Genomic DNA, 15,651 nt, shown 5'->3' on the forward strand with positions numbered 1-15,651 from the left:
AGTATGTGGCCTTTTGTGACTGACTTCTTTCACTGAGCATAACATTTTCAAGGTTCAGCCATGTTGGAGCGTGTATCAGAATTTTATTCTTCTTCATGATGAATTAATATTCCCTCATATAGGTTAACCATGTTGTTTATCCATTCATCAGTTGATGGATGCATAGGTTGTTTTCACATTTTGGCTATTGTGAATAGTGCTGCTTTGAAACATTCATGTATAAGTTTTTAAGTGGATATATGTTTTAATTTTGCTTGTATGGAATTTTCATTTTTGCTAGGAGTGGGATTAATGGATCATGTAATACTCTATGTTTAAGAATTTGAGGAATTGTCAAGTCGTTTTCTGCAGTGACTGCACCATATCGATTCCCACAGCAGTGTATTAATGGTTCCAGTTTCTCCATATACTCCCCAACACTTGTTCTTGTCTATTTTTTCTGACTATAATAATGCTAGTGGGTAGGAAGTGGTATGTCATTGTGGTTTTAATTTGTATTTCCATCATCATTGACCAATGATGTTGAGCAACTTTTCATGTGTTTATTGGCTGTCTGTATATCTTTTATGGAGAACTGTCTATTCATATCTATTGCCCATTTTTAAATTGTATTATGCTCTTATTATTGAATTTCAAGAGTTTTTGCATATTCTAGATAAAAGGCCCTTTATAGATATATGAATTGCAAATATTTTCTTTTATTATGTAGGTCATCTTTTCACTTTTTAATGGTATCATTTGCAACTTGCAAGTTTTTAATTTTATTAAATTCAATTTTTCTATTTTTTTATTTATTACTTGTGTTTTTGGTATTGTAGCTAAAAAACCATTGCCTAACCCAATGGCATGAAGTTTTACTCCTATGTTTTCTTCTAAGAGTTTTATAGTTTTAGCTTTTACATTTAGGTATATAATCTATTTTGAGTAACTTTCTGTGTATGATGTGAGGAATCATATATTTTTTATCTTAATTTCGTCTGTATATTCTTACAGGTAACTCTGTATAATCTTATTGCACAAATTTCTCTTCTCATTTTTCTATATGCATGCCTAATGACAATAGTCCATTTTCATAGCTTTATGTCTATTTCTTTCATTGTTCTTCCTCAATCTATACTTCTCTCTCTCTTTCTTCTTCTCTCTTTCTCTCTCTTTTTCTAACTCCATCTTTGTCTCTCTAATTTGAACCTAATATTAGGACCAGAAGTAATTTTAGGATTTATTTAGTCCAACCGAGGCCCAGATAATTCAAGTGATTTTGCTGGAGGCCATGTAACTTCCAATGTATTCTTTATTGTAATAAAGTGTATTTATCATCAATTAATAAATTTTATAGTAATAAATTGACTTTAGAGCAATAATGCAATCTCGACTCACTGCAAACTCCGCCTCCCGAGTTCAAGAGATTCTCCTGCTTCAGCCTTCTGAGTAGCTGGGATTACAGGCATGTATCACCATGCTCAGCTAATTTTGTATTTTTAGTAGAGACAGGGCTTCTCCATGTTGGTCAGGCTGGTCTCAAACTCCTGACCTCAGGAGATTTGCCTGCCTCAGCCTCCCAAAGTGCTGTTATTACAGGCATGAAAGTCATCTTTTTTCTAGACAACTTATGCCTGCTAAAGTCATTCTTGTTATCTATCAAATAACCAATTACTTTAATTGTCCTCTGGGGCTTATCACTGATTTTATTATGTCATTCAACAAACATTTAATGAGCACTTTTAGAAAGCCAGCTTTCTTCTGGGCACAGTCTTTTGCCATCAAGAGGTTCATTATCTAGTGTAGAAACCTGACACATCAGCATGGAAATGCAATACCAGTAGGTCCTATAATATTGGCAGGAGTTTGGCATACAATGGGACTAGGGGTGAGTGAGGAGAGGGTGTTCTTAGCAGAGGAAAGAATTTTGAGAAATGGAAGTGAATGAAGCACCAACCTACATAGGGAGCAATTTTGAGGAGTTGGATGTAGCTTAAGGCTTCTAAGTAACCAAAGACTACTTGGCATTTGGTGTATCCTTACCAATAATTGAGCCCCCTTGGCTGTTTTCTAGATCATTGGATATTGATAACCCAGCAATACTACTAACATTCTATGAGACTCAAGATGTGATTAAGCAAGGCTCTCCATTCACCAAATGTGATGATGGTCTGAGAGTTTCCTATGATTTCAAAAAGTGGTTGATTTAGCTTCATATTAGGCTTAAAATATTATTGTTCAAGTAAAATGAGCATTGTAAGAGAGTGAGCTGTATAGAAACTTAAATTATCTGTACAAGCAGGAGTACAACTTGTCTACCCTCATTTTTGTCCTGTTAATGAAATATACATATATTTCTGTTAATTGAACTGAGACAACATCAAATTTGCAAAATGTGAAGAAGGGTTGAGGTAGGTATATAGTTCTACTTCCCTTGCTTCTCTATATTCTCTGGTTATACATTCCCAACTCCAGTCTCTCCTGTCTCCCTATGCATCTATTTGGTTTTTGCTATCACTATCCTTATTGCGCTTTCTCTTCAATCTTTTAATGCCCCTGTTAAAGGTGGCTGCAGACAGCACTGGCAAACTCTTCCTCTCTGCTTAATATTAATTCTATTCTTCTTTATTTTATGTATTTGTTTTTTGTTTTATTTTACTTTTTTTTTTTTTTTTTGGTTTTGAGACAGGGTCTAATTTTGTCACCCAGGCTGAAATGCTGTGGTTGATCACTGAAGGCTTGAGCTCCTGGCCTCAAGCGATTCTTCCACTTCAGCCTGTCAAGTAACAAGGACTGCAACCGTGTGTCACTGCACATGGCTAATGTTTCTATTTTTTGTAGAGAAAGGGTCTCCCAATGTTGCCCAGACTGGTCTTGAAATCCTACGCTCAAGCAATCCTGCAACCCTGGCCTCCCAAAATGCTGGGATTATAGGTATGAGTCACCATGGTTGGTCAACTTTGTTCTTCCTGATATAGCTCTTGGGTGTCCTTGTCTCTTAATCTACTTAACAGTCATATGATGAAAACCTGTGTTACTATTTTTCACCTTTACCCTACTTGACACATAGGTACTATGCAGTTTAGATATGTGTCTGATCTACCACAGCTGGGCTTAGGGAGGAAAGCTCAACAGCACTCAGGTAAAACTCTGATATCTTCAATGCTTCAAGATAGAAGTCACAAGGCACTAAGCATTCATACTGAAATATTGGAAGATACCTCAGATGACAAATACCACCTTCATGTCGGGGACGAGTCCCAGGGCATATGTCTATTACAGTGATGGGAGGGAGACTAAAATGGAAAGATTGTGAAATGATACAAGGGAAAAGATTCTTCTTGAATCTGTTGAAAACACCTATCTTTGAAGCAGAGGGCAAGTATGGATATCCTAGCTCTCAGGATCAAGATATCATTAAATTCTTTCAAATGAAAATCCAGGGTCTCAAAGGTTCATAACTCATGAAAATAATCTCATAGTTTAATAAAACGTTGAGCGCATCTTCGTATCTCTAACTCAAGATAACTCCATCTCACTATATGTCTACTTTCAGAGGCCTCTCTCACCAGATCGTTTGGCTATAAATCCTGGTTCTGCTGTTTCCAAGCTTGTTATCTACAACAAATTACTTCATCTTTGAACCTTTGTTCTCTCATTTTTTAATAAATAATGATAGTGATAGGTACCCTGCAGGGTTGTTTGAAAGATTAAGAGTTAACATAATTCAGTTCCCCAGCTAAATGACAGTAACAGAGCAAGTCCTCAATGAATTATCTCCAGATTTATGTGTGCTTTCCAAGTTGCCTCCATCTTTTTGTTAATTAACGTATCCTGCTATTCCTATGCCTCACAATCTCTTTCATGTGATCTGCCCATTCCAAATTTGCTCCACTTACACATCTGTATTTATTTAAATTTGAAACTTCATCTTCATCTTTTGCCCTGTATGCCATTATTTCTAACTATATTTTAATAATTTATGAATATCTTTATAGTCACCTCTCTTCTGATAGTTCATGCCAATTTTATAAATCACTACATACTTATCATTTATTCCCAGATTTATATTATTATATTTCTAGTCACATGTATTTCAACCTATATTACTATTTCTAAATAGCTCAATTTATCTAAATAGCCACAATATCTTTCACTAAAATTAATGACTTATCTCTGGAGATAGTCTCTGCCTTTAGTACATCCTTTTATCTACAGTTATATGTATAGCATATATTGTATATAATAATATACAATATATTATCCGTATATATCATCACTGATCTCTTTGCTATCATTGTGGTTTTTAATATGATCTTTATATATTATCATTTATTTGTTTGTTATATTTCAGTAGATAATAAAATGAATCAATCCATAAAATGCAATATAAGATATACGTATGCTAGGCTTATACGCATATAAGCATGTGTAAGGGTATGTGTATATTTGTAAAAATGAAAATGAAATGTTTAATCAACAAGGTAAAATGAGCACTAAGCATTAGCACAACACCTCTTTCTGGGATACAAATATTTACATACCAAAACTTATTTTCACTGAGGAATTCACAGTTGGTGTAGAAGACAGGAATGTAAATAATCACAAAATACATGATCACTTCAATGATGGGTGTGTCTGAATTGCTGCCAGAGCTCAGAGTTGAGTCATGGCTTAGGGGACAGGGAACACTGCAAAGGAAGTGTCATTTTAGTTGTCTTGGATGATGAGCAATAGTTCCACATGTGGGTAGGAGATGAAAGGGCATTTCAGGCAGAGGAAGTAGCATTTGCAAAGATCTGACTTAGTGAAATATCAAGGAATACAAAGAGAATGAAAGCCACTATGCATGCTTCCTTTGATGCTCTCTGGGGTGGTAGGTGGGTCGGGAGGTAGTAATGATGAGAGGACGTAAAGCCGAAAGGGTAGACCTGAGGCAGCTTATGAAAGGATTTGTATGTCTTGCTTAGGAGTTTGAACATTTTCCAATAGACAATGGGAAGCAAAGGGAATAGCATAATCAGCTTTGTTTTTAATTTTATTTAATTTTTAAGATAATCACTCTTGTGGCTATTTGTAAGTTAAATGGAAGAAAAGACTGGACTCAGAAAAAAACAGTTAAGAGATCATTGCACCATGTAGGAAGTCATGAAGACCTTAGATGCAGCAGGGGCAGAGGCGGGAACAGTAGGGGTGTATTTGAGAGCAAGTACAAAGCAGAATGAATAGTGTGGTGACTGTATATTAAGTTAAGGTGGAACAAGCATCCAGGGTGAATGGAAAATGGTGTGAATGGATCATTGTCAGAAACTGGACTTTGGAAAAAGAAAATGTATAGGAGGAGATGAAAATTTATTTTTGTCCACATTGAGTTGGTTGAGCCAGAAAGCAAAACACATGTAAATATACAGAGACTCACAGAGATTAAAAGGCACACTGAAGACTAGCTAAATAAATTATTTAGTTTGAATAAATCACCAAATTAGTATGCCTTTGAAAGAGTTCTAAACTTCACTGGAGAAAAAGAGAATATGCCATATTTAACCCTGCCTTTAGACAATCTCATTACTTGTTCCAGTTCTTTAAGCAATGACAACTTTTTAATTCTAGAGCCTTGCACACAAGAGAAGGAAGAATTTCAGGAGCCAAATCATTCGCTTCTAGCTTAACAATCAGTTTCTACAATATTGTTGACAACTCTAACAGCTAACCTCATTGTCATCTCTAAGACTTAACTTTCAGGCTCTTTCTACCCCCATCCCTATCCTTCATTTCTCTTCATAAGAAGCAAAAAGCGAAAAGTAACAAGGGTTGCAGTACTCTGATCTCTAGATGAGACAATGCCAAGTCATTCTCTAGTGATTAAGGATACATGAATCAAGGCCAATTTTATACCCCTCCTTCCACTCACCTATCTATCCATCAACAGGCTTATATGTCAGGATACAGTGATACAAAGATGAATAAGATAGAGATTATCCCTTCAAAAAGTGCACATTCTATCAAGAGATGGGTGGGAGAGACATAGCCATTAGGATTCAATAATTTGTATTTTCTTGAGGCCAGCTGATCTATGCTCTCAGTTTTCGTTGTTCATGGCTTTCCTGACTACCTTCTTAGTGAACATAGTCCCAGGGCTATTCAAGTTCATAGCACCTTGGCCAAAGTGTGTGATCAGAGAAATCACGATGAAAGTGGAAAGAGTCCTGATCTGGGACTTGGGTTACCTGAAATCTAATCCGTTCAAGGCAGTCATTACCTTCAGGTCCCTAGATAGGTTCCTCTCTCTGGGATTTATAGTCTTCATCTGTAAAATGATAAGGTGGGACCAGATAATTCCTGGGGGTTCTTGTTGGTCTGACATTCTGAAAATCTATGATCCTATTCAAGTTTTAAATGGTATCTGGAGACCCCTCTGGAATGAGTGATGGGATCCAGAACTAAGAATCCGAGATCATGTTGAGTTGGGCAGACATCCCCCTGGGACAGATTCCATGCACATAATTGGCATATGTACTGTGAGTTACAAAGCATCTTCATACCCATTATCTGCTTTTATCTTTGTGGGAACTTGGTAAAGTCAATATTATCACTTTTATCCTCATATGAGGAAAATAAAGTAGAGACAGCTAAGTGGCTAATTAAGTTTTTTTTTAACTGTGAGGTGTCGGATTTATTACATTTTTTAAATTTTTTATTTTCATAGGTTTTTGGGAAACAGTTGCATGAGTGAGTTCTTTGGTGATGATTTGTGAGATTTTGGTGCACCCATCAGCCAAGCAGTATACATTGAACCCAAGTTGTAGTCTTTTATCCCTCACCCCCTTCCCATCCTTCTTCCCCTAGTCCCCAAAGTCCATTGTATCATTCTTACGCCTTTGCATCATCATACCTTAGCTCCCACTTATGGGTGAGAACATACGATGTTCGACTTTACATTCCTGAGTTACTTCACCTAGAATAATGGTCTCCAATTCCCTTCAGGTTGCTGCGAATGCCATTAATTCATTCTTTTTTATGGCTGAGTAGTATTCCATCATATACATGTATTACAGTGTCTTTATCCACTAGTTGATGGATGGACATTTGAGTTGGTTCCATATTTTTTTAGTTGCAAATTGACATGCTATAAACACACATGAGCAAGTATCTTTTTCGTATAATGACTTCTTTTCCTCTGGGTAGATACCCAATAATGAGACTGCTGGATCAAATGGTAGTTCTGCTTTCAATTCTTTAAGGAATCTCCACACTGTTTCCCATAGTGGCCGTACTAGTTTACATTCCCACCAGGAGTGTAGAAGTGTTCCCTTTTAACCACATCCATGCCAGCATCTATTCTTTTTTGATTTTTTGATTTTTTGATTTTTTGATTATCGTCATTCTTGGAGGAGTAAGGTGGTATCACCTTGTGGTTTTGATTTGCATTTCCCTGGTCATTAGTGATGTTGAGCATTTTTTCATGTTTGCTGGCCATTCGTATATCTTCTTTTGAGAATTTTCTATTCATGTCCTCAGCCAAGTTTTTGATGGGATTGTTTGTTTTTTTCTTGCTAATTTGTTTGAGTTCCTTGTGGATTCTGGATATTAGTCCTTTGTTGGATATATAAATTGTGAAGATTTTCTCCCACTCTGTGGGTTATATGTTTACTCTGCTGAAGTGGCTAATTAAGTTTTAAGTACTTTAGATTAGTTTTCTCATTTAATTAACATAATAACCCTATGGCCATAAGCCACATGCACAGCTGGGTCATGGGTGCCTGCTCCCTCCTCATCCTGAGCTGAGCAAGTGATGGCTGCACAGCAGGTGCTCAGCCAGTGCTGCAGAGCAGAGTTTGAAGGCAGCACCAGGCAGGTAGTGCTGTGGACTAGCCCTTGAAGGCAGCACAGTGCAGGGCAGAAGTAATAAATGAGCATTCTGTGAGCCACATAGAGTCAAGATGGATCGCTCTTTAGGTTTTGTCTTCAAAATATTGTCATTTATCATTAGCATTTAAAATAGGGAGATTTTATTTAAGATTCCAGAAATTCAGCTTTCCTTCTAAAATCAAAAAATCTAGCATAGTTGAACCTACCTTCCATCATCCTGACTAGCAGCTGCCCACCTTTAATAGGGTATTGCTAAGGTTTGGGTGTTTATCCCTTCCAAACCTCATGTTGATATTTGATCCCCAGTGTGAAGATTTTGTGCCACTCTGTAGGAGAAAATATTTTCTAATTCCTTCTCTTCTCGTGCTGTTATCTCCCCTCTTCTTCCTCTTTCTCCTCCTTTCCATTTTAGAAGTAGATAATCAATCTGAGGCTCATGGAGACTAAGTAGCTTTCATGCCATTAGTAAGTTACTAGAGCTCAGATTCAACCCAAAACATGTCTAAATCTAAAGTCTATGCTCACAAGCTTGGTCAGAATCTTTTAAGATTCTGCTGAAAGGAGTTGAAGGGTGATATAAACAAGTGAAATAATCCAAGTAGAAGGATTATTTCACTTTTAATTTTAGCAAAGGAAAATAAAAGCACAAGTGAAATAACATAAGGAAATGTACACTTTGAATTATATTGTAGATATAGAAAAGAATAGTGGAGAATTATAGAATGACAAAATATTTACCTGTCTTAGTCCAAATGTGTCGCTATAAAGGAGTATGTGAGGTCGGATAATTTAGGAAAAAAAAAAAAATTAAGGCTTATTGGGCTCACATTTCTGTAGGCTGAACAAGAAGCATGGCCTCAGTATCTGCTTCTGGTAAGGGACTCAGGCTACCTCCACTCATGGTAGAAAGTGAAGGGGAGCAGGCTGTGCAGACATCACATGAAGAGAGAGGAAGCAGGAGAGGGGTGAGAGAGGTGCCAGGCTCTTTTTAACAACCAGCTCTTGCAGGAACAAATAGAGCGAGACCTTAACCCCCACCCCTACCAGAGAGGGCATTAATCTAGTCATGAGGGATCCTCCCCCATAACCCAAACATCTCCTATTAGGCTCCACCTCCAACACTTAGGGTCAAATTTCAGCATAAGGTTTGGAAGGGATAAACACCCAAACTATAGCAATGCCCTATCTAAGGTGGGCAGCTGCTAATCAGGATGATGGAAGGTAGGTTCAACTGTGCTAGATCTTTTCATTTTAGAAGAAAATCTGAATTTCTGGAATCTTAAATAAAATCTCCCTATTTTTAAATACTAATGATTAATGACAGTATTATGAGGGAAAACATAAAGAGCTGTCCATTTTGACTCTACATGACTCACAGAGTGCCAGATTATTATTTCTGCCCCGCACTGTACTGCCTTTAAGGGTTACTCCACAGTATACTACCTGCCTGGTGCTGCCTTCAAATACTGCTCTGCAGCATGGCTGAGCACCTGCTGTGCAGCCATCCACTTTCTCAGCTCAGGATGGGGAGGGAGCAGGCACCCAAGACTCAGCAGTGCCTGTGGCTTATGGCCAGCATTTACCCTGAGTGGATTTGGGATATTTTAAATATCATTCTTGGATAGGTTTTTAAAAATATAATTGCCTTAATCCTCACAACAATCAGAAACAAGATTTAAGTATCTCTGTTTTGCAGAAGAGTAATTTGATACTCAGGTTGGTTATAAAGGTTGCATAGCTATAAGTACATGGCCTGGGATGTTAGACTCACCTCTGACCCCATGGGCTCATCCTTCTATAGAGTTGCCTCTATCTTTGAAGTAACTTAAATACTTCAAGTTAGAAAACATTTCCTCTTTTTTTATCACTCTGGTAAGAATCTGAAGCAAAGGAAGTTGGCAGATGCAATCATCTTTTAGGAGAGAAGATACCTTTGCCACTCTTCATCTCCCAACCATCAGGTCTTCTAGGGATGGAGAAGAAACTGTTAGGGCAATGAAGGAGGAAGAAAACAAGAATCTGCTCCTCATAGTCCTGAGGCTTCAACACTAAGACAAGACACTCCCATACTCTGTAAGCGATGGCAAGGGCAGGTACACAGGGAGGGAACCGGCTGCTGGAATGCCAGCCCGGGTGATGCGCCAGGCAGATGCCAACAAGCTGTCTCATGGCCCAAGCCAGACCCAGAACCCTTTATATAAAGACAGCCCTCTTCCCAGATGCCTCAGCCTGAGCGACTGCTTGCCTGTGAGGAGGGTGAGTCCAGGAACTGGATCCTGGGATTGGGGTGGGTGTGGTGTTCAGGGGGTGCCCAGGTTCACAGTGGTGAGGCACAAAGAAGGGAGAAGCTAGGAGCTGGGAGGGCAAGGAGTGCATCAACTTCAGGAGAAAAGTCTGGTGAGCTTTTAGGAGACAGAAGCATAGCTAAAGAATTTATGAGATGAGCTAGGGCTGTGATGCCAGTGTATTTGCCTTTGATAACCCTGACCTTATCCTCAGGTACCATTTTCCCTCATGATCTTTCTGGAAAAGCCACATTAGCAATTTGCACCTTATGAGCAAAGTTGTGTGTGGAAGGGTTACCTTCCCCAGGGAAATAGATATGTAGGTATTCTCTATAAATTGAAAATGGAAGGTTTGAACCTTCATCAGGAGCATTTGGGGAGCTTATTGAAAGGCGTTTTGTTGGATGAGCCTGTTGTCAAATGATCTTGTTTTGCTGGTCAGTGGGCTGCCTGCAAATCCACATAAACATGTGGATCCGGGACAAGCAGTGGAGGGAGGCTGCCCTGTGCTCTCCCCGGCTAAGCATGGTGTCAGGGTGTATGCCTGCAGCCCTCAAGTTATGTCTGCAATGCCCCAGCTGCGTAGATCATTGAGTATAGCAGAATGTCCGTCTTCTGATTAAGAACCTTGGACTTTCTGGCTTACTCCATCTTGGGTAACTCCACCTTGCCTCTAAGAGGAGCTGGCGAAAAACATTTCTGAGGCCTGCAGGCTGTCACACTTCAGGTGATTAAGAACAGCAACCTGACTGGGCAAGTTGCCATGGTGGTCAGTCTTTCCAAGGCTGGTGTGTTTTGCATGGGAAAGCTTTGCACGTGTCATGTTTAAATGAATTTATTTCAAAACATTGTGTCATGTTTAAATGACTTTATTTCAGAACATTGTGTCATGTTTAAATGAATTTATCTAAAAACATTGAATATAAAGAAACAAACATTTAATGTTGGGTTTGAGCTGCCCACTTTCCAGTGAATGCTTTGACATTATGTGAATGCAGATGGTGTCGAGTGATTATTCTCATATGTACATTTTCACATGTTTGCACATATATGTATACTGCCAGTGCACATGTGTGAGTAAGTCCTAGCTCCTGTGGGAGTGGAGTTTCCACTTTGGGCTATAGCCTTGGGAGCAAGTTTTATCTCTCCTACCAGTAGGGCTGCTCAGACCACATCGGATGTGAGAAAGTGTGGAGACAAAAGGAGAATCCTTTTGTCATCAGTGCCCTCTTGTTCTGGGCATTGGTAGGTCCACCCCCAGGGAGATCCTGGACATCTGCAACCCTGGATGTGCACAATCAGGCCCTTTGACAGACTCAGGACAGGTCTAACAGATTAATCCTGGGTCCAACTAAGTCAGGACACTTGGGTGAAGGTTGAGGGTGGAGGAGGAAAAGCTAGGGAAAATGAAGAGTGTCTTCCTCTAGGTCCCAGCCCTCCCTCTCCAACTCTCACCCTCCTGACCCTGGTCTCTCTGCCCTCAGGTCACACTCGACTGACTGCATCAGAACCATGTGTGACCAGCAGCAGATCCAGTGCTGCCTGCCGCTCCAACAGTGCTGCGTCAAGGGTCCCTCCTTCTGCTCCTCTCACTCCCCCTTTGCCCAGAGCCAAGCGGTGGTTCGAGCCCCTTGTGAGATGCAAATTGTGGAGTGCCCTGCACCATGCCCAGTTCAAGTTTGCCAGGTGACAGACCAGACTCCATGCCAGTCTCAGACCACACAGGTGAAGTGCCAGTCTAAGACCAAGCAGGTGAAAGGCCAGGCTCCGTGTCAGTCTAAGACCACCCAGGTGAAGGGCCAGGCTCCATATCAGTCTAAGACCACCCAGGTGAAGGGCCAGGCTGCATCCCAGTCTCAAACTTCCTCTGTTCAAAGCCAGGCTCCATGCCAATCTGAGGTGTCCTATGTGCAGTGCGAAGCCTCACAGCCTGTTCAGACTTGCTTCGTAGAATGTGCTCCAGTTTGTTATACAGAAACTTGTTATGTAGAATGTCCAGCCCAGAACTATGTAACCTGTCCAGCTCCTCAGCCTGTCCAGATATATGGAGGGCATCCTGCAGTGTGCCGGACTCAGGGAAGGTTCTCCACCCAGTGCCAGTATCAAGGCTCCTACAGCAGTTGTGGCCCCCAGTTTCAGTCAAGGGCTGCCTACAACAACTACACCCCCCAGTTCCAGTCGAGGCCTTCCTACAGCAGCTGCGTCCCTCAGTATCGGTCCCGGGCTTCATTTAGCCCCTGTGTGCCCCAGTGCCAGATCCAGGGCTCCTATGGGAGCTTCACTGAACAGCACCGCTCGCGGAGCAACAGCCGATGCCTTCCTTCTCCTCGGCGGCTGCAGCTTTTTCCCCGCAGCTGTTCCCCACCACGACGTTTTGAGCCCTGCTCCAGCAGCTACCTGCCATCAAGACCCTCTGAAGGTTTTCCTAACTACTGCACCCCACCCCGCCGTTCTGAACCCATCTATAACAGTCGCTGTCCTCGCCAACCCATTTCCAGCTGCTCTCAGAGACGTGGCCCCAAGTGCCGAATCGAGATTTCCTCCCCGTGCTGCCCCAGGCAGGTTCCCCCACAGAGGTGTCCTGTTGAGATTCCTCCCATCAGAGGCCGCTCCCGGAGCTGTGGCCCGCAGCCCTCCTGGGGCACCTCCTGCCCCGAGCTGAGGCCACACGTAGAGCCACGTCCGCTCCCAAGCTTCTGTCCACCACGGCGTCTTGACCAGCGTCCAGAGTCACCACTGCAGCGATGTCCACCTCCTGCTCCACGTCCACGTCTGCTCCCAGAACCATGCATAAGTTCAGAACCACGCCCGCGTCCTCTACCACGACAACGTTCAGAACCTTGTTTGTATCCGGAACCACTTCCAGCACCACGTCCAATACCGCGGCCAGTTCCCCGTCCTCGCCCAGCGCAGTGTGAGATTCCAGAGCCACGTCCACACCTGCAGCCCTGTGAGCACCCAGAGCCTCGTCCACGGCCAGAGCCAATTCCCCTGCCAGCACCCTGCCCAAGCCCAGAGCCCTGCAGGCAGCCTTGGCGCAGCCCCAGCCCATGCTGGGGCCCAAATCCAGTTTCATACCCAGGAGACCTAGGCTGTCATGAGTCTAGTCCACACCGCCTAGACACCGAAGCTCCCTACTGTGGCCCATCCAGTTATAACCAGGGGCAAGAGAGTGGTGCTGGCTGTGGGCCTGGTGATGTGTTTCCAGAGAGAAGGGGTCAGGATGGCCATGGAGACCAAGGCAATGCCTATGCTGGAGTGAAAGGGGAAGCAAAGAGTGCTTATTTTTAAAGGAAAGGTGACTGACACAGCCCTGTCTCCTGCCTCTGAAAATGTTGTTCCTCCTATTCCACAATTTCCAGTGCGCTCTTCTTTGAATCTCTCCAAAGATATTCAGAGACTCCCTATTACAAAGGTGTGTCCAAACTCCTTTGTCTATCATCCAAAGATTCACACCTGGGTCTCAGATGCCTCTCCAGCCTCACATGTCACTCCTCGCCTGTACACATCCTCAGCTCTAGCCAGACCAGTCTGGCCATTGGGCACAGCTTGGGTGTTCCCCGGGCCATACCTTAGATGTCCCTGCCTCCAAGCCTCTGCTCACTCTTCCCCCCTCTTCCTAGACCACTTCTCTCCTCCTCCCCAGCTTCTGAAATCCAACCCATCTTTCACTGCATCCTCCGCACTACTTGGTAACTGCCTGGTGACATCTCTTGAACTGTTATTTCACTTTGCAGGCATATCTTCTTTATCTGCCCAACTAGGTTCTAAACTCCCAACTGAGTGGAGTCAGAGAATCTCTAGATCTCAGTGTCTATCCTGGGGCTGGCTGCTGCTTAGCAAGGCTTGTGGGTTGGCAACTTGAACCATGTTCTGTCCTGATGCTCAACTGCAGGAACTGAGGTGAGAGGAGGCCACGTGACAATAAAGATCATGATGTACTCACTGCCTGAGTCCTGAGTCATTCCTGCTTTTATTCCTTGACTTGCTGAGATGAGGTTCTTATTGTTGCCATTTTAAATTGTGATAATAAAACACATGTAACATAAAATTTACCATCTTCACCATATTTAAGCATTCAGTTCAATGGCATTAAGTACATTCACATTGTTTTGCTACCAGCACCACCACAGAACTCATCTTGCTGAATTAAATCTTCATCCGTTAAATAATAACTCCTCATTCCTTGCTCCTTCTAGCCCCTAGCAACCACTATTTCTGTCTCTATCAATTTGATGATTCTAGGTAGCTCATATAAGTAGAAAAATGCAGTATTTGTCCTTTTATGACTGGCTTACTCCACTTAGCATAATGTTCTCAAGGTTTATCCAAGTTGTAGCATGTGCCATAATCTCCTTCTTCTTCAAGGCTGACTAATATTCCATTGCAGGTACATACTATATTTTGTTTATTTGTTCATCAGTGGATGGATGGGCACTTCGGTTGCTTTCACCATTTTTCTTGTAGTAAATAATATTGCAATGAACATGGGTATACAAATACTTCTGTGAATACCTGATTTCAATTACTATGGATAGATATCTGGAAGTAGGATCACTAGATCGTAAGGCAATTTTATTTTTAATTTTCTGAGGAACTGCTATACTATCTTTCATAGTGACTACATTATTTTACATTCCCACCAACAGGGTACAAGTCCTAATTTCTCCACATCCTTGTCAACATTTGCTATTTTCTGTTTGTTCTCTTGTTTTGGTAATAGCCATCTTGATGGATATGACATAGTATGAATTTTCATTTTGATTTATTACCTTTCTTGTTTAGTTTATTGTACCCATGGTGCGAGCTTTTTAAGCCTAAATCAAGTGGGTTGTCTTGTGGGTTTTCAATCTTCCCTCAGTGTCCTTGGCCCCAGATGGAAAGGATGAAGAAAAAGGCAAGGGGATGAGGAAACAGGGAGAATAACTCTGCCTCCTGGTCTAGGAGTGAAAGACTTCAGGCCTGGGTTTGGTGAACTGGGTTTTGCCTAGCTCTAGGGCCATAGTCACAGCCTTGTTGCCTCTGGAAAAGAGGAAGGGAAGAATGAAGTATCTGGAGGCTCTCTGGGGACACTCCTCTTCTTTCAGAACTAGGCCTGGCATGGTGGCTCACGCCTGTAATCCCAACTCTCTGGGTGGCGAGGAGGGCTGATCACCTGAGGTCAAGAGTTTGAGACCAGCCTGACCAACATGACGAAATCCTGTCTCTCTACTAAAAACACAAAAATTATCCAGGTGTGGTGACCTGTGCCTGTAATCCCAGCTACTTGGGAGGTTGAGGCAAGAGAAGTGCTTGAACCCAGGAAGCGGAGATTGCAGTGAGCCGAGATCATGCCACTGCTCTCCAGCTTGGGCAACAGAGCAAGACTCCATCTCACAGAAAAAAAAAAAAAAAGAACTAAATTATTTACTTTTCTTTCTGTTTTCTTTTATGGAGGCATTTGAACCTAACTCCGCATTCCTCAATTGCTCCCAGATTCCATTAGGCATGGGTGGTCTTGGCAGCATGAAGGTAAGGG

At 41.8% G+C, this 15,651-nt stretch overlaps 1 protein-coding gene across 1 annotated transcript; it reads left to right on the top strand.

Annotated features, from left to right (window-relative positions):
- Positions 1 to 11,645: 11,645 nt before the first annotated feature.
- On the top strand, positions 11,646 to 13,809 carry KPRP (keratinocyte proline rich protein). Its single transcript, XM_023214413.1, has 2 exons — positions 11,646 to 11,924; positions 11,964 to 13,809. Exons 1-2 carry the CDS (start codon positions 11,646 to 11,648, stop codon positions 13,422 to 13,424), a joined length of 1,740 nt encoding a protein of 579 aa, XP_023070181.1. The 3' UTR covers positions 13,425 to 13,809.
- Positions 13,810 to 15,651: the final 1,842 nt, after the last annotated feature.

The sequence above is a fragment of the Piliocolobus tephrosceles genome, chromosome 1, assembly GCF_002776525.5.
Source record: "Piliocolobus tephrosceles isolate RC106 chromosome 1, ASM277652v3, whole genome shotgun sequence".
Taxonomy (NCBI): Eukaryota; Metazoa; Chordata; class Mammalia; order Primates; family Cercopithecidae; genus Piliocolobus; species Piliocolobus tephrosceles.

Bases quoted from the DNA above. Each gene is read 5' to 3' on its own strand.
- KPRP (XM_023214413.1), top strand. From the start codon at position 11,646: ATGTGTGACCAGCAGCAGATCCAGTGCTGCCTGCCGCTCCAACAGTGC. The intron at 11,925-11,963 runs GTGAAGGGCCAG...AAGACCACCCAG, and splicing joins GTCAGTCTAAGACCACCCAG to GTGAAGGGCCAGGCTGCATC.